This window comes from Pelodiscus sinensis, chromosome 3 (assembly GCF_049634645.1).
Source record: "Pelodiscus sinensis isolate JC-2024 chromosome 3, ASM4963464v1, whole genome shotgun sequence".
Taxonomy (NCBI): Eukaryota; Metazoa; Chordata; order Testudines; family Trionychidae; genus Pelodiscus; species Pelodiscus sinensis.
The window spans coordinates 113,611,182-113,629,694 of NC_134713.1; the positions used below are offsets into that span (position 1 = coordinate 113,611,182).

At 42.6% G+C, this 18,513-nt stretch overlaps 1 protein-coding gene and 1 non-coding gene across 2 annotated transcripts; both read right to left on the minus strand.

Annotated features, from left to right (window-relative positions):
• Window positions 1-126: 126 nt before the first annotated feature.
• TCP1 (t-complex 1) lies at window positions 127-15,776 on the minus strand. The gene is made up of 12 exons (XM_006115011.4): window positions 15,617-15,776; window positions 13,251-13,336; window positions 11,456-11,584; window positions 10,437-10,534; window positions 10,080-10,190; window positions 8,054-8,235; window positions 5,241-5,367; window positions 4,484-4,659; window positions 3,345-3,468; window positions 1,726-1,918; window positions 1,182-1,345; window positions 127-441 (listed from the first exon to the last, which is right to left on the minus strand). The coding sequence occupies exons 1-12, from the start codon at window positions 15,681-15,683 to the stop codon at window positions 225-227; spliced, it is 1,674 nt and encodes a 557-aa protein (XP_006115073.2). The 5' UTR covers window positions 15,684-15,776; the 3' UTR covers window positions 127-224.
• LOC112544480 (small nucleolar RNA SNORA29) lies at window positions 13,702-13,836 on the minus strand. The gene has a single exon (XR_003087832.1). It is a non-coding gene; the product is annotated as a small nucleolar RNA SNORA29 (small nucleolar RNA).
• Window positions 15,777-18,513: the final 2,737 nt, after the last annotated feature.

An 18,513-nucleotide genomic window follows, 5' to 3' on the forward strand; every position in this document is an offset into this window, starting at 1 on the left:
GAAGTTAGTCATTGAAATAATTCACTAGAGCCTCTTCCCTGCTAAAAATTGAACTTAAAATCTTAAACTCTACCTCTCTGCCCTGGGCTTAATGTACTGAAACAAAGGACAAATCCTGACAGCAAGTTCTCTTGTATCTATACCCAGTTTATTAACATACACGAAGTACAATAACTGGAAAGAAGTGTAAAGTGAACAATTAACAGTAACATAAATAAGTCAGACTAATTCTCAAGTGCTCCAGATCGAACAGCGTCTTCATAACACCCGCCTCTATCGTCTTTGCTTTCAGGATGCAACTTAATAAGATCATCAATTCGAAGAATAGTAATGGCAGCTTCTGTGGCAAATTTCAAGCTCTTTATTTTGACTATAGTAGGCTCAAACACACCAGCTTGTTTGTTATCACGAGGTTTCCCATTGATTAAATCAAGACCAATCCTGAAAGTAAGAAAGGGATTAAATAAATAGTGTGTATTGTACAGCACCTAGCAACTATGGTAATATGATTTGCTTAAAGTTGAAGCATAAACTTCTTAAGATTACCGCTTTGCTCTAGGAAACATCCCTAACCATACTTCTACTTCCTCTAGGAGTTGGTTATAATTTGGGGGGGTGCCCCCAGAATTTGATAAGTGGTCAAGAGTTGCATTCTGCTGATGGCAGTTCAAGATAGGAGACTGGGATACAGGAGTTTTGGTGAAAGAGGGGATTGTGACTTAGGATGGGGGTGAAGGACAGGATTCTGACCTGGAAGAGAGGTGCAGGAGGTTTGGTTTGTGACCAGGGCAGGGTGGTCACACCCTACATGCTGCTCAAAGCAGGGGCTATGAACTCTCTGCAGGCCCCTGGAAGCTGTGAGATTGTGCAAATGGCCCCCACATCTGGCCACTTTGAGCATCCTACAAGAATGTAGCAAACAGGGAGCCTGCCTGAGGCTCCTGCTGGGCCATAGGATGGTTGCAAGACCCAGGGCCTTGGGAAGACTGTATTTTACCTACCAGTGCTCTTATTTCTAAATAATGATCACCTAGATTTCTCTGCCTTTCCATTCTGATAAGTAACTTTACATTATGTATATTGTAATAGGACTTTCACACAAGCAGTCAATAAGAACTAATGCATTTAAAAAAGCTCCTAAACAGCACTTTCATTTGTTAATTTTGTAGATAGATACTTGCCATTTCAGATTTTTGCGTTCTGGGTTAACTTGAGCTTCATTGTGAAATGCTCTCAACTTTGCAACAAGATCTATGGCATCCTGGGCAGCATTTACTGCTAAGGTATTTGGAATAATTAAGAGAGACCTTGCAAATTCTGCAATAGCAAGTTGTTCACGTGATCCCTAAAGGAGAAAGAAGAGTGATTTATTCTGAAACCCATTAAACCCCATTCATCCTAGGGAAAAGGGAAAAAATGCAGCCATTAACTTTAGAGCACCACATCTAGGCAGTCAAGAACACAGCTCAGCAAGATGCTTGCCCATTGTATTGAACACATACAAACAGTGGGAGGCAGGAGGGGGGGATAGATGCAGGGAGAGGAAGAATTGTTCTAGGCCTATTAAGTTATGTTTTGAAAAATGAAGTTAATATTTTGATATAATTGTTCAAGATCTGGCAAAACCAAGTTTAAAGCACTTAAAAGCTAAATTCATGCCCCCCAACAAAAAGTTTTCGTGTGTGTGTGTGTGTGTGTGTGTACACACGTACACATAGCACTTACCATGCTAGTAGCATAATTTTCAAGATATATTGAAAGTGCTGCTTCTACTGCACCACCACCTGGTACCACTGACTTGGACTCCAATACTCTTTTAACTACACACAGAGCATCATGTAAGGATCTCTCCATTTCATCACACATGAAATCATTGGCTCCTCGTAAAATTATTGATGCAGAAGTACGAGCCTTGGTACTGTCCAAAAAACAAGAAAAATGCATTTAACCCATGCTTTACTATTCACGCAGTTCGTAAAATATCCAAGCTTTTTCTTTCTGATCTCATGATTACAGCTGAATTCCTCTAACACTTAGTATGTTTAGGAGTAAGATCCTACATTGAGTGCCTGTAACTACCATCAGTACAGTAATAGGAATTCATGCAGTTGCAGAAAGTGACATGGTTAGAGGTACCTACTCAACACCCAGGAGAATGTCTGTGTCATGAAACAGATAGGGGGAGGGGAAAATCACACCAGAAACCATGGGAAAATGGTTAAATGTGCAGGCATATTTCATGAGGAGGCAGATAAAGGCAAACAAGTATCTGTTCATATCATCATGGCATACCAAAAATCAGATTAAAGAATCAATTGAGTTATGAATTGATATGATAATGTACAATATTAAACTTTTTCCCTTAAATGGGCTGATATCTGCACCAAGTTACACAAAACTAGTGTCAATAAATTGAACTTTAGTATGCAGCATTTTCAAATCTATATAGTGTCACAGAAGATGCAATAACCACCCCTCTTTCACTATAATCATTAGTAAAGTAAGGATGTTAAAAGGTGGGTAACTGACTAATCATGAAATCAATACAATTTATATCAACTACATGATTAGTCAAAAAGGGAAGGTGCTCTGTACCGGCTCACACTGGTTCAGGAGCTACCCCCACTGCAGCTTAATTGTAGTAGGAGCCAGGCATGCAGGCAGCCCGATCTCTACTGCATTTAAACTGCAGAGCTGCAACAGAGGTATGCCCCCAATCAGCACAAGCCGGATCTGCTGCGGCTCTGCATTTTAAATGTAGTAACAGCCAAATGCAGAGTTGCAGTGGTCCTGGACTGGTGCAAGCAAGGACTGAATCAGGTTTGCTTAGTCCTACCTTGCACCAGGTCCAGCCGCCCCTGCCCATAGCCAGCCCAAGCCACCATGAACAGGTGCTGCTGCCAGAGCAGCCTCCCCTACCCAATCCCCCAGTGGAAATGGTGCTGGGGGAACTCAACTACTGGCTTACATCCCCACAATAAAGCTGATCATAGTACAGTTACTGTTCTGACTGGATTTCTTTCTACACTTTAGAGGCTCAGAAGTACTGAAAAAAGTAATTGTTATTTATAGGTAAGCTATTTTAAAAAAAGTCTTAAATCAGCTATACAATTGGCCAGGCTGACAGAATAACTGGTATGATTGAGAGAGATGTCCAGCCCTAGCAATAAACAGTGAAACATCAGTTGTTTCACCACAAACTTACAATGGCCTCATACTCTATCCCACGCGTATAACTGCTCATAGCACTGAGGCTGCATGGCAGTAAATAAATGGGAAGTTACAACTAAAGATTTAGCAAAACATGTTTCCCAGGTGTGATGTACTCTAGAAAGTGTCCTTACTTCTTGATTAAAATCAGTTCATCATCACAAATTCTCTCCTGAACCACCTCTTCCGCTTGTCCCAGCAATGTTGCCTCAAAGCTTTCTTCACCTTCCAGATTAGCCAGAGTCGAACAAATGGTGGCTTTTAAAAACAAACAACTGAGAAGTTAGTGTGGACGTTATCAATTCTTAGAGGCTGATAAATAACAAGTTACTTTATAGTCATCATATTAATAGTTCTCACACTTTTGCTAAAAACAAGTTACATACTGTTCCTGCAAGATTATAACAAGACTTTCTTGAACTCTTTTAGATGGATTTTATAAAATGTATTTTGGGATTGAATAATTTTATAGTATAGATAACCAGGAGTTCAGACTTCATTCCACAGCAACTCCCTTCTAACAACAAAAATTATTACACAACCCCAGGAAAGTGGGAGGGGAGTAAAGAAGCCCTAGCCATGCTGCCCTAGGTTGCAGTGGGCAAAGCTGATGCTCAAAAGCTTCCACCCCATGTGGGAGGCCTGTAAAATAAGCCTAGTCATGCAAGGCCACAGCCCTTGGGCTTTGGCTTCAGCCCCGAATGGTAGAACTTGAGCATTGGCCCCAGAATCCAGCAAGTCTAACACCAGCCCTGGAGACCTTGTTGAAATAGGATCCCAACCCATAGTTTGAGAACCATTTCTACAGAGAATTTTTAAAAAATTCACAAACACTAAAGAAAGTTGGAAATTAGATTAACCCAACTTCTATAGTCCCAATTTTATGAAAGTCTGGTTAACAGGCTCCTAAGATACAGTCTGGTTGTGTTCCCCAACATAACAGAGCCTTTTTAATGTCAGTCAACACCTCTCCTAACTGCACCCAAACACCTTAAGCAGTTATAATTTTTCAGCAATTCCTCTTTATCTAATAATTTGTTCTAAATAATGTAACTGGCTTGCACTTCATAATTCAATACAGTTAGAGTTCAATACAGTTAATGAGATACTCCTTGTCTGAGTGTTGCAGTGAATGTTTTATATTCCAAGGATACTTCCTCATCTCTATGTATGCAGACCAGACCAATATATTCAGGGAACTGATTGCCAATAGCAGCTTTGGAAGCACTGTATTTTACCTACACTACAGCCAAAAATCACAATATGGACATACCTCCTGATGCTTTAGCAATGCGTTTAAGGTCCTTTTTTAAAACTCTGCGTACTGCCATAGCACCAGCATCCACAAAATATTTTAGACACATATCATCAATGCCACCAGTGGTTAGAATAACATTGGCACCCGTGGCCAAAATCTTCTGAATCCTCTCTTTAGTGATATCTGACTCTCTGCAAAAGTTAAGGAACACTTATTTACTTACAATCAAAAGTTATAACATTGGGGGTTAAAATCCTCCACTGTGAATGGCTAAACCATATACAAGCATCTGAATAATCAGTAGTATTGCAAACATAAAATTGCTGGGGAGAAAAGGAACCATTTATCACATGAATGTGTCAGGACAGATGAAAATTGGTAATTTTTAAAAATAAAAATACTTAATTTTTAAACATCTCACATTTTAATGGTGACCAACCAATAAGAATCAATCCTCCTTTAGGAAAATAAGTAAAAATATAAAACAATGCAAATCAATTATTTAAATCAAAGTTTCCTGCTTGCAGATAAAAATCAATCTAATAATTTGTTCTAAATAATGTAATTGGTTTGCTCTTCATAATTCAATACAGTTAGAGTTCAACTGAATACAAATTATCCAAATACATTTTATATGAAGATGTGTTTACTGCTGTAATTATTGTCTATTATACTTTTCAGAGCTCAGCAGAACACCCATAAACCCAGTAATTAATTAAAAATACCAAAATTAGTTTGAAAACCTGTTCATTTGTTTTATAAACCAGCATACCTCTGTCTAATCTGGTCCAGTTTCTCTGGATCTGTGATCACCACCTGAACACCAAGCTTCATTTTTGTTTTCTGCAGACTGAAGTCAAGACAGGCAATCTTTGCATTAACTATCCTTTTGGTCATACCTATATAAATAAAGTATTTTTGTCAGTATTGTTACAACTAAGCTTTTTAATTAAAAGTGCTAAAAATGAAAATAGTTGTGGTGTATTATTTTACTTTTTACATTTCTAACACACACAATTAACCATCTGATACTACTTTTCCTGCAGCTCTTCACAAACACTAGAACCTTTCTTTCTTCATTTGCCTCTTCACATAAAGGTACAAAGTACCTTTCCAAGGTGTTTGTATGTTTCCTTGCTTGTCAATTTGTTGTATTGTTAAGATACTGGTTCAGGATGTATTAGCACCTGAGCTAACAAAACTAATTCTTTGATTTGACATCCAGCATAATTACTATGTTGGTCTACGAAGAACTCTGGTCTTCAGCAGGGACCTATTACTCTCCCAATAAGGGATAATAAAAACCATGTTAATTTCAACAGAGCTGAACATGCCAAAATATGGTAACCTAATTCTAGTGACAGTAGCCAATTTCCTTGCTTATAACACAGGTCTCAAAGGCAGACAGAATCAACCAACTATCCTCAAGCAAAAGAGGGCTGGGATGGAACTCCCTTGGGTAACATTTATTGCTACTTACTTATTCCCTAGATCCGTGGTCACCAACCAGTCGATCGCAATCGACTGGTCCATCACGAGGCCTCGACTAGTCGATCACAAGGCATCCTGTCCGCCCCGCCCCCATTTCCCTCCCACCCCCAAGAAGCCCCACTACCTACCTCCAGTGAATATGGAGGTAGTGTCGGCTTCCTGGGGATGGACAGAAGTCCTGCAGCTTAGCGCCACTTCCAGCAATTCCGGAAGTAGCACTAGCTGCTCTGCCAGGTGTACTGTGGGAGGGAGCATCGGCTCCCCTGCACCGCACAGGAGGGGTGAGTCAGCCCCGGGGGAGGCACGCACAGTGGGGAGGGGAGTGTCGGGCCTGTGCCATGCGCGCGCGCAAGGCTTCCCTGCGCGGGGGAGAGGGTCGGCCCCGGGGCAGGCACGCACTGGTTTCCCTCGGGGGGGGGGGGGGGGGGGGGGGGGGAGGGAATCCTGGGAGGAGGATGCAGGGGACTCTCTGCCTCCACTGGGACCCCACTCCTTAGCCACAGAACTCTGTCCCCAGCTACAGAATTCTGTCTCCACTCATGTCCCCAGCTACAGAACTCTGTCCCCACTCCGCTCCCCACTCCCCAAACTCTCCCCACTCCCGTCCCCTGCTGCAGAACCCTGTCCTCTGCCCTCCCAGCACTCTGTTCTCTTCCCTCCCCCCGCCGCAGAACTGTCTCCACAAAATGTATAATTACGAACGCTTCATTTTAGATTTAAATAGCATGAATAAAAAACAGACCATTTATTTCATAACTATAAACACGTGATTTTAATTTTATATATCGCATAACTTAAAAATAAACTGTTTATCAGTGTGTGTAAGTAAGGGCTGGGGATAGCAAGTGATGGACAGGAGGAGAATAGAGAGGGCGGGACTTCAAGGAAGGGGCAGGGCTGTAGATCTTCGCCTGTTCGGAGATTTAAAAAGTGATCTTGGGTGTAAAAAGGTTGGAGACCACTGCCCTAGATTGTATTGTTTAGCCTATTAATCTCTTCTCCACTAACAAGTGAGCAGCAGGCTCTACTGTATTCCAGACTTTGTAATTTACGTGCACATTCTTTCAACAGTAACAACTGAAGTTCCACAAGCTTTACCCACCAATCTGGTTTCTTGACACCTGCAAAGTGCTGCATAGTAACTGACACAAAGAATGAGATAGCCAAATTATATATTGCACAAAATGTAGACTTCAAAAATAAGCTTTTAAAAGCTTATTGCCAACAGAAGTCTCGAGTTTAAAATTTGCAATAATTTTAAAATAATCCACTATGATGTATATATTCCAAACTTAAGAGCTTTATTTTCACCTGATAATCAGTATCACATATCAGGTTATTTCCATCATTCAAGTGCAAAAAGCAATAGAGAATAGACTAAATGTTTAAGAATCTATATGATTTCAGGTATCATTTAAAAAAAATCCTTATTGAGACAAGATTTCAGGGACAAATATTAACTGAGACATGGATGCAAGTTTCACTGAAGTCCTTAGTAGCTGCTTATGAGTTTCTGCAGAGACTATGAATCCAAGCGTCTGTTATTTTTCTAGAGACATTGTTAGAAACTGCTAGATTTTATTTAAGCTGCTGGAGCAACTCTACAAAATTTCAGAGAAATTCCTCTCTCAACAGGGAAACCAACACAGTGTTTCAATGACACAAAAGCGTAACGTGTAGTTATAAGACCCTGTAAATTGGGAATCAATTATGACACTTTCAATAGTTTAAGTACAATGTAGCATATTAAAGCAACCACTCTAATTTCTCTCTGAGCTTTATAGTTACATCATGGTGTGTCATGGGAATAACCCAATTCTTTACACAAAAACAATAGCAAAGCACCAGTGGACTTCAAGTGTCACTTTTTGGAGCCACCTCCTCCCCTGCAACTCTGCTTAGGATAGGGCTTGGGTTTACTTCAGAATATATCTATTTTAACATGTTTAAAATGTTTTTTTAAAAATGTTCTAAATGAACAATAGCTAATTAGCCAGTTCTTTACATCATTAGAAACATTCACAGAGAAAAATATCAGTAAACTTCAGTCATTCTGCTCACTAAAGGCTTATAAACAAGAAAAGCTGAGCTTACCTTGTGAGCCTACCACACAGTTCAGAGCATAACCGCTTACAAGAATACTCTCTTTCTGGCTACGGCCATGTGCCTTCAAAACATTAATGGAACTGATTGGATATTTGGCTTGACCCTTTTGATCTGTGAATTTAACTGCAAGCACAGCATCCACCACCATGTTGGCAAAAAAATCACCATCACTAAAATACTGTTAAGGCCAAAATGAAATACACAGCTTTGTTTTAATGCTAAAAGCAACATATATATTTTCTTGAAAATAATCATGGAAGCATTTCTGAGATAAAACAAACAAGATTAGGTAATAACAGGCTTCTACCACTTGTATGTCTTCCTCATTTTTGTGGTATTTGAATGTATTCACGTGGCTTCACTTAAACAGTGGTTTCCCAGTCTGTGTCTCGTGTACCCATTTTACCTGCCCCTGACTTGGGGAGAGGTTGATGATGGTGGCCCAGAGCAAGCCCGCAACAAGGGCCTGAAGCAGAGGAAGAACAGATCAGGGAAGGGTGGTTCCCCCACCTTCTCACCCCAAACATTCATCTATACATACTCCAGGGGGGAGATATATGTCCTACAATTTGGAGAACAGTGCTTCAAACCTTGGACTATTATCTGAAATTGATATCTAACAAGTCTCCAATTAAGGCTATGACTTAAATTGCGCAGGAGAGGCAGTTAGGGCATGAGTGCAGAGTCTGGGCAGCAGTTAGGGGGCTTGGGGTTGGAATATGGGATCTAGGAGGGAGCTACAGTGGTGGAGTAGACTTAGGGCTGGGGAGCAAGGCATTTACCTGGGGCAGTTTCCATTTGGTGGGGCTGGGGCAAATGGAACAAATGTCTCTGTGCTACACCCTGCTCACCTGCAAGCACTCACCCCCTGCAACTACCACTAACAGTGATTCCTGCAGTGACACTGCTCCAGCTGGGAGTAGTGGAGGGACAAGGAATGGCAGCACAGAGCCACCTCCTCGCACGCTCATCCAGGGAGCCCTGAACACAGGAGCTTTACAGGCTGCAGCTCCTAAAGCCCACTTTCCCCTGACTGGGGGGGGTGTGGTGGTGGGGGGGGGGGAAGAGATATTTCTCTGGCCCCAGCCATGAAAGATGGGCCACTCCCTCAGTTGTGCCCCTGTGTGGGGCTTATCAGGCAACTACGTGGCCATGCGACTTAAGAGGTAATCTTGGTGATGGGTTATTTAGTGAACAGCAAAAAAAAAGCGAGGAGTTATTGTACAGCTCTTTCAAACTTCTCGGTGTAACAACTGTGGTATTATTTTCTGCCAGAGAAAACAGCTCCAATTTCAGCATTTAAGGAGGTGTCTAATTGTATCACATTCTGCTAAAACAGATATTCTTAACCCTTAAATACAAGCTACATTTTTTTCCTCCTTTGGTAAGTTTAAGACTCATGAACTTGTTGCAATTGTCCTTTAAACAAACAGGGTTTGGTTTAGTCAATGAGAATACAACTTTTATGCAAAGTTGATACCAAGAACAATTTTTCACAGTGTAGTTACAACTCTTAAAATAAGGAGGCATCTTGTAGCACTTTAGAGATGTATTAGGTCATGAGCTTTCTTGGATAAAAACCCACTTCATCAGATGAGTTGGAGTGGAAATTACAGAATCCAGGGTATAATGTAACAGCAAAAGAAGTTAATTGTAGGATTAATGTTAATGGGGCAAATTAAGTCAGGGTGGATGTGTCTCTCATTTGATGTGGTGATATGAATATCAAAAAAGGGAAAATTGCCTTTATAGTGTATTAGCTAGTTAAGATCTTTATTCAAGTCTAAGTTGACAGTGTTTAACTTGTAAATGAATTCCAGTTCTGCTGTCTCCCTTTGTAATGGAGTGATAAAGTTTGTAGAAGGATAGCTACTTTTAAATCCATTACAGAATGTCCACGGATGTTAAAATGTTCCCCTACTGGTTTATAATGAAAAAGGATACTCAAGTTCTCTAAAACATCCTATTTTTTAAAAAAATTAAGGTTCCAATTTATTACCAAGTCAAAGGATACATTCCTATTATTTTGGAGGACATCGATGTTTTAGCTGCATTAATAAGGCACTCTCGGCCAAGTTCATCTGTGTTAATAATAAGATTTTCATTGATATATCGAACTGCCTCCCTGTCGAATAAAAAACATTTAAAAAACAATTTCTCTCTTTCTTGGGGAAAAAATCAGAGGTATGAATATTTCTTTCCCTAGCTCTCCCTTCATTAAATGTTAAGTTCATATGCATATTAAAATGTTTTAATCTTCTTACATGAAATAACTGAAACAACATAAAGACTAAATGCTGAGCTAGACCCAAGTTGACAAACCACCACGGGTCTTTAAAAATTATGCAACTATTTCCGATGATTATCTTACTTGCAAGCAAGACGGTAGCCACCAATAACAGAGGTAGGATGAATTTTCTGCTTAACCAGTTCATCTGCATTTTTCAGAAGTTCAGCAGCAATAATTACCTATTTGAAAACAGAAACAAGCTAATCTTAATATAAACATTAATTCTTGTGCCAACAAACAAATAAGTGAAGGCTATGAAAAGTTTTCTATATGATTAATGGGCAAAACAATTATAAATTTAGTAACAATTCCTGGGGGTCTCAAATTCTTTTTTTTCCCATTTCTCTAGTTAACTATGAACTCATTGGGATTCTACTGATATATCTTGTCTGCAGTCAGTTGATTGAATTCTATTCTATTGGTTAATTTCAAATTCTCTCTCAGAGGCTAAGCACAAAGGACTTTTCCAACACAGAAGCTACTCTCAAATACATTTGAGCCAATTTAATCTGGCAACCCTGGGAAACACAGAATGCCAGATTAAAGATTTTGCTGAGCCAGGGAGAATGCTGCAGCGTCTGAGCACGAGGGGGTGCAGATGATGCAGTTACCTGCCACCCTGTTCCCAGGGGGGCACACAGATCTGTGCTCCCAGACACTGCCCTCTGCTGTTATCAAAGCAGCAGGGAAAAGCGGCTCTGCACATTGCCGTTCCCCCAGCTAGGGGAAAATGGGGAACTTCCTTCTTCATACTAAGGGTGTTCCCAGATTAGGGACATGCTGAGTATAGAGGTTAAAGTGTGTAACTTCAGGAAAGCTCTCAAATTTGTAGCTATTAAAGAATAACCCTTTTCCAGAATGCAGGCATACTTAGCGATGCCACTTTTTGTACAGTGGTCTCCCTTATGACTCCTATTCCTTGAACTTCTTCTAAGCAATTTTCATGGTTTGTAATAGGGCAGAGGCATTAAAATAAAATCTGTTGTCACATGATAGAATGGTCCATATTTAATTCCCAGTGCCAGGATTTATAATGCTCTGCCAAAATCTGCATTTGATAATGACTTTCAGCATATCTACCTGTAAAATTTTCTACATACCACTGAAGTGGTCCCATCGCCAACTTCTTTGTCTTGCAGTTCTGCCAGCTCACAAAGAACTTTTGCAGCAGGATGTTCTACCTCTAGCAGCTTCAGAATTGTTGCACCATCATTAGTAATGGTCACATCCTAGTTTCCAGAAAACAACAAAGATTGATATTCTTGCCCATTTATTTTTAAATTTCATGAAAACCTTAACATTAAAATGTCAAGATATTTTAATGACAACGATGGGGAAGTATTATGCCTTGGGTAATATGACGTACATTGACCTCAAGAGTTTCCTTTTAGTATTCAAGACTTGGCTTAAAAAGACAATCAGCGCTACCCTATCCATAGGATGGTTTAGGTTGGTCCCACCCCCGACTTCCGTGGTGGCCACTGAAAATATTCTCTAGATGGAACTCACAGCATTACCTGAGGCCGTGGGCCTGGCATGGCTGTCCCCCCACTCTCCACAGAGTTGGCAATCTGTTCTGCTCCACCCTTCCTTGGCTCATTGATTGTGGCTTCTCAGTGGCAGTGGGAAGCAGAGCATTTGCTTCCTGCCTTCTCAGAGAAGTGGGGTGCCGTGAGCCGGGAAGGCAATGTGGTGAAATGGGCCGCTGGGCTGCCCTAGCTCTCGCTGCCCACATGGCGAGCAGCGCGGGGAGAGAGTAACCACCATTGTATCAGGCTCCCCATAATTCTCTGGGCCATGTTGCTCAGAGGAAGGAGCCTGGGGGCAGAATAGGGGCAGAGCTTGGGAAGGGGTAGAGCCTGTGTTAGGGTAGGGTTTGTCCCAGGCTCTGCACCAGGAGCATAGGGGAAGCCATGGTGGAGGTGGGTTTGCCCCAGGCTCCATGCCTTCCTCAGGATGGCCCTGACTACAACCATGCACATGATCAATCCTAGCAAACTCCTGTTTGCAGGGCAGGAGCCTTGACATACAAGAATTTGCCTGATTGAGATAGCAGAATTCTTCACATTGTATGAATAAGAACGAAGGAAGTGTTCTAAAATGTACAGTAAACTTCTGATAATCCGGCACCTTTAGGACCCAGGGGGTGCTGGATTATCAAGTATGCTGGACTATTGGAAGGGGGGGGGCTATGAGGCATCTGGGGTGGAGTGGGGGAGGAGGCGCCCCTCAGCGCTGTGGGACCAAACCAGCAGCACCCCAGCTGCTTTGCTCCAGGCTTCCCCAAGTCGGCCGCTGGTCAGTTTCAGCAGCGGCTGACTTGAGGAAGTCTGGGGCAGAGCAGCTGGGGTGCTGCTGCAGGGTTGGTCCCACAGTGCTGAGGGGCGGCGCTAGGGGACCAACCCCGCAGCACCCCAGCTGCTCTGCCCCAGGTGTCCCCAAGTCAGCCACTGCTGAAACTGACCAGCAGCTGAATCTGGGAAGCCAGGACAGAGAAGCTTCAATTGTCTGGCTGCCCGGAGCATTTCCGGGTTCCAGATGGTGCTGGACCGGAGTTTTACTGTAGCTTGAATACATTAATCTATTTTTAATTTTACCCTAGTCTAAATGTTTCAAAGCGGTAAGTAGTTCTTTCTTACTAGAAAGATTAGCCAAAGTAATGCATGTACAACAGTATCTAATCCTAAAACATGTACACACATTTACAGACAACAGCATGCATATCAAGAGCAGCAAAATAAATTTTGATTAATTCATTCTGTGTGCTTTTCTAAACAATGTCTAAACCTTCAGTTGAACAGATATAACTTCAGTTGACTAGCTGTAATGTACAGGATAAGTTTGTTAACACAAGCTTTTTCTTAAACATTAAAATAGAAAGGCATGCTTACTTACACCAATATCATCCACCAACATTTTATCCAAACCAACTGGACCAAGAGAACTCTTAACAATATTGGCGATAGAAGCTGCAGCCATAACTGAATCAAACAAAATAAAGAAATAATTCTTTATTCATATATAATTATTTTAAGAGCAGTATATTTGTCTATCAGCCCAGATTCTCCATTTCAAGAACATGAAATAAAACAACTCCTTATTTAGGCTCCAATCCAGCAAACAAATGTCCCAGTATCACCAAAAAAGTTGGGGGGAAAAGACAGTGTTTGTGTAAGGGTCCATGCTGACACACAAATGTAGCTATCAGGACCTTGAATATGACAAAATAGCAGTTTCATGACTAACAAGGGAGCCAAAGGATGCTGTTTTAGTTACTGAAATAACTAAAAAACTTTCTAGATCAAAGAGATAAATTATGTAATTCAGGTTGTCCTTCAGAATATTTCATTCTGTGTTCTGCCATTTCATATAGGAAAAAGATATTGTCAATCTTCTCCTTCAGACTTTGGCAGTGTTTTCTCTATCCCATAAGCATAGCCACTCAATCTGTAAAATGAAGGAGTAGTAGTTAAATGGGAAGAGTCCAGTCCAAATCTGATCTTTTCTTTGAAGCTTTAAATATATCAAACTCACATTCCCAGAAATCAATCTTTTATTTAAAAAAAATGTACTTGCTGCTTCCCAAATTTGCCCTTAATATCAGGAGCTTCCTTAGCCATAAGGTTAATAGGAGGCAATGAATCCCCACCCTTTTAAAGACACTACAAGAAGACTACTGGAATTGCAGACTTCGTTAAGACATTTACCACTTTTCTACAGCCCATGTTTTTACCCCCACAAAATCCCCTTCAGTATCAGCCTATTTCTGCTTATTGTGCAGATCTCCTGTAATATGTCTGAAACACTGAGACAGTTGAGGGACAACCATTCTGAGAATTTAGGGATGTGAATGGTTAAGCTTAAGGCATAAGCATTACCCTTTCTGGGTGACACTTACTGGTTATTGTTAACCCACCAGAGCTGGGCCAGAGGAAGGGTGCGCCAGGCCACCCACCCCAGTTTAAGCAGTTAACCCGTTAAACATAATATTTCTTCAGTTAACTGATTAAATGGGAACATGCCTGTGAGAACAACAACATGGCCACTGCAGATTCCAGAATCACCAACATGTCAAAAAGCGAATCACAACTAAAGAACTGGTGAAATACCAACTCAATATCCAGATATGCAAATACTTTTGAGAAGACCTAGACTAGACTTCTAGGTCTGAAGCTTCATATGCAGCTATATCATTTGCACACAAAAATAGTCTATTTACCCCATTATTTAATTAACCCATCTTGATTTTATACTAGAATTATGGTAGACATATATTATTATTTCCTTCCTAATTGTCAGACTGGCTGGAATTAAAACATTTCTCACCACTGTTTTGGATTCTCAGATATATTGACACAAGTTATATACTACAGAAGTTGAGAAACTCAGTATTTATGCGCTCAACTTGCATATGCAGCAAGTTAATCTTAGAAGCCATTTGTAATCTATATTCAACAACACGAATATAATTTGCAGGACGCACACAAGATTTGACCCATGTAGACAAATGCTTAAAAGTATCAATATTAAGGTTCACCTACTTGTAGCCTTGAGTGTAACTACAAGGGCCACTTTTCAAAAATTCTACCCCCCGGGGAAGAAAGAGCGGAGGGGGCGGAGGGAGAAGGCAGGAAGGATGGGTAGCTAACATCGTCACAGGCACTTCAGACGTTTCTATGACCGTGCAAACATTTAATAGCAAACGATTAATTACCGATTTCTCGGCTTCGTCTCCAGCCCAGAGCGAGAGCTGCAGGCAGGGCTGCCGCAGAGCGGCATTGAGGAGCTCGCCCGGGGTAAGTCCCCCATCGCTTTACCCCAAGTCGCTGCGGCTGCGGGCGTGTCAAAAATGGCGGTCGGGGCTGTTCACGTAGCAGCGAGCTCGGGTTTACCGAGCGAGCACCCTGCAGCGAAGTGGGCTGGGAGCAGCAGCGAGAGCGGAGCTCCCCGCGGCGGGCAGCTCCGTGTGAACGCAGATGCCACCGCGCCCCCCCCCCCCCGGGCCGGCGCGGAGAAAGCGGCGCGAAATAACGGGCCCGGGGAGGGAGGCCGAGCTCCGAGCGCGCCAAGGTGCGGCCGGGATGGGCCGCGCCTCGTGCTCCCACCCGGGCTGAGGCACGTAACGGTGGCTTCAAAGCCGAGCCAACCGGGCCACGCCCAGCGGCCTCCGCTACAGGAGCCCCCCCCTCTGCCCTACCCGGGCAGCACATGGCGCCGGCCACTGCGTCAGGCGGCCCGGGCCCCGCTCGCGCTGCCGTTACCGTTCTGGCTGCGGATCGCCTCCCCGGAGCTCCGTTCCCCGAACACGGCCAGTGGCCCCGCCTCCATCTTGCCCGCGCGCACCGAGGAGACTGCGGCACACACGCGTTGTAAGCGAACGTGCCGGTACTGCCGCAAGGTTCGCTGGGAAAGTGACCCTCCCCCCCCCGCAACCGCGGTGCATAATGGGGAGGGACAGAGAGACAAGAACAGTGACGTTGAACACGTCTGTCCAATCCATCAGCCCGTTACAATACGACCCAGAAAGCGCCTAAGTTGAGGACGGTGATTGGACGCTGAGAGGCGCAACCCCTCTGCTCCTCGAACAGACTCCTGAGTCACATTGCATGTTGGGTAAAAGGGGTGAGGTTAGAATCGGCGGTTTTTTTTCTCCTTCTAGGAGGTTCCAGAAGGTATGGGGGCAGGGCGCGTTCCACTTGCGCAGGGGGCGGGCTGGCCTAGGGATTCCCAGGCGAGGGAGTGTTACGTCACTGCCCCGCCCTCAGCCACAGAGCGGCTGGCGGAGCCCGGGCTCGGCAGGGTGCACGGGCCCCAGCGGCCACGTGTTTGGGTCTTCGGGCTTGGCCAAGGCTGAGGGGACAGGCCACACCCCCCCCCAAGCAATTGGTGCCTAGGAGGGCAGGGCAGGGACATGTGGGGCACCCCAATTAGCAGTTAAAATTTGGGCAGGTGTGTAGGGGACACAGTATCCCTCCCCAGAGCTTCCCCAGGCACCTGTGCCAGATAGTTTAACCAAAAATACTGACCCCTCCCCCCCAAAAAAAAATACAGGGAAAAAATTGAGGGGAAAAAAAGGGGGAGGCCAAAGATGTTGGAAAAAAAAAGGTCTCCAACATCAGTTATTAAGCTATAAATACATAAACAAACCAGCATAGCCCCTTTAAAAAGAGGCTTTCTGCCAGCAGCCATATTGTTTTTCTGCCCCCAGCCACAAGACAGCTTGCCTGCAGAACCAGCTAAGTGAGCAGGGGAGGGGCGAAGAGAGAGATAAATATTGCTGCACCTCATTTGCATACCTAATGAGCCACTATTTTTGCATAAGGAGGACCAGTCTACATTACTCCTTCTTGCACAAAACCTCTCTCTTGCGCAAGAGCTGTTTTCCTGAAAATAAGCGGCAGAACAGCTCTTGCTCAAAAGGGTTTTTTTGTACCAGCAGCAGTATAGACTGGTCCTTGTGCAAAAGCCCCTTGCGACAAAAATGGTGGCTCATTAGGTATGCAAATGCTGCAGCTGCTTTTGTGGAAAAACTTGCCAGTCTAGACACAGCCCCCTTAGTTTAAAAAGTCTGACCTCAAATCTCTTCTATTTCATATCTACAAACTTAAACCCATTGCCCAAAGTAACACCATTAACTTGTTTTTGTTCTCTATTAGAAATCTAAAAAACATTTTAAAATTAACTTAAAAATCCTAGCAGGTACACATGCTGAAGACTCTGCAGAATAAGGCTTATACTGCTGCCAGCATCAAAGCCAGTGGGACTGAGGCTGGTGTACACTGGCAGCCAGTGCACCTCAGGAGTTGGCTTACATGCACCAGTTAAGAGCTTAACAGTAACTCAGGGATTGGGAACCTTATTTGGGCAAACTGGGGACCACATCTGGCTCCTGGGCCCAAAATTCCCCACTCCAGCTGTAATTGAAAGAGATAAGCTAATGCTTATCAGTTAAATATTAAAACTCTTACACCCTTACGGTCTGTGTTGTAAAGCAGGCTTTTTCTGTCCATAGCCTTCGCGTATAGCCCATCCTGCCACACAAGGCCCCTCACACAAAACCCAGATACTCAGAGGAGCATAGGCAGCACAATGCAGTTTTTGTGAATGGAATTTGACCTTATAGGCATCCTGGAACTCAAAGGCACCAAGAAAATAGGGAGGAAAGCATAACTAGCTAACGCCTAGCTGAATTTACAGATAAGCCTCATTTGACCGTAGCTTAACCAGTCTTAGGGGCAAGGGAAAAAGTAAACATAGGGTAATAAAACACAATTGTCTTACACTAACTATGCCCCATCTAGTCCTGTCCACGAGGGGATCACTCATACATCATGAAAATTCCTATAGGGTAGTATTGTCATACTACCTCATCACTAGCCTATCAGGCCCTGCCAAATGCAGACCCTAGCATGGCATCAGACACCGATTTTTTGTATAAAAGACCCTCTATCCCTTTGTTCGACGGAGGTTCCGTGTATTGAGGGCACGTGTCTTTTTTTTTTTTGCCCGGCTAAAGGATTGATCACCCTGAGGCTGCCTCCCCACCCTTCGAGTCAAATATAGGGGTGCACGAGTCCTGAGCATGCTCCTAGTTTTAATGTGTCTTTGTGTTGTTCTCGTTGTTGGATTTGTAAGTATTGCTTAAATGTATTAGTTACTGGTTTAATTAATAGTTAAATTGTGTTAATTTCACTGTGTAATTCTGTAAAGCGTATCTAAGTTCTGTTAACCACGCTGTGTAAATTGTATAATTTTGTATTGTATAGTAGTGTGGTATTTAGGTTAAGTATAAGTGTTAGAAATAGAAGCCCTGGAGTTGTTAAGTTGTAAAAGTAGATTTATGACTAACTCCACCAGCTGCCCTAAAATAACCATAGAGGAGCTGGCTTTAGCCAAAGTTTTTATTATCATTATATTGTCTTTGTTTTGTATTTTTGTTAAGCAAATTAGAGACAGTGATTTGGTATAGTTGAATTGTAATCAAAGAAGTTTGTAATTAGTTAAGTACAGCTAAGTTTAGGGTTTTCTACGCTGTAAAAGTATTAAGCAATTGCTTGTTTTAAAAAAAAAACCCATTTGCTAATTGTTAGTTTTGATTTAAAAAAAATCATTCCACTTAATAAAAATAATTTGTTTCACCATCATCCAGTAGTTTTCA

What these genes read in the sequence shown, in the direction of transcription:
- TCP1 (XM_006115011.4), bottom strand. Translation starts at nt 15,683, where the DNA reads ATGGAGGCGGGGCCACTGGCCGTGTTCGGGGAACGGAGCTCCGGGGAG. An exon ending in TGTTGGTGGATGATATTGGT is followed by an intron (nt 11,585 to 13,250) that starts GTAAGTAAGCAT and finishes TCTGGAAACTAG; the next exon opens with GATGTGACCATTACTAATGA. An exon ending in GCGATGGGACCACTTCAGTG is followed by an intron (nt 10,535 to 11,455) that starts GTATGTAGAAAA and finishes GTTTTCAAATAG; the next exon opens with GTAATTATTGCTGCTGAACT.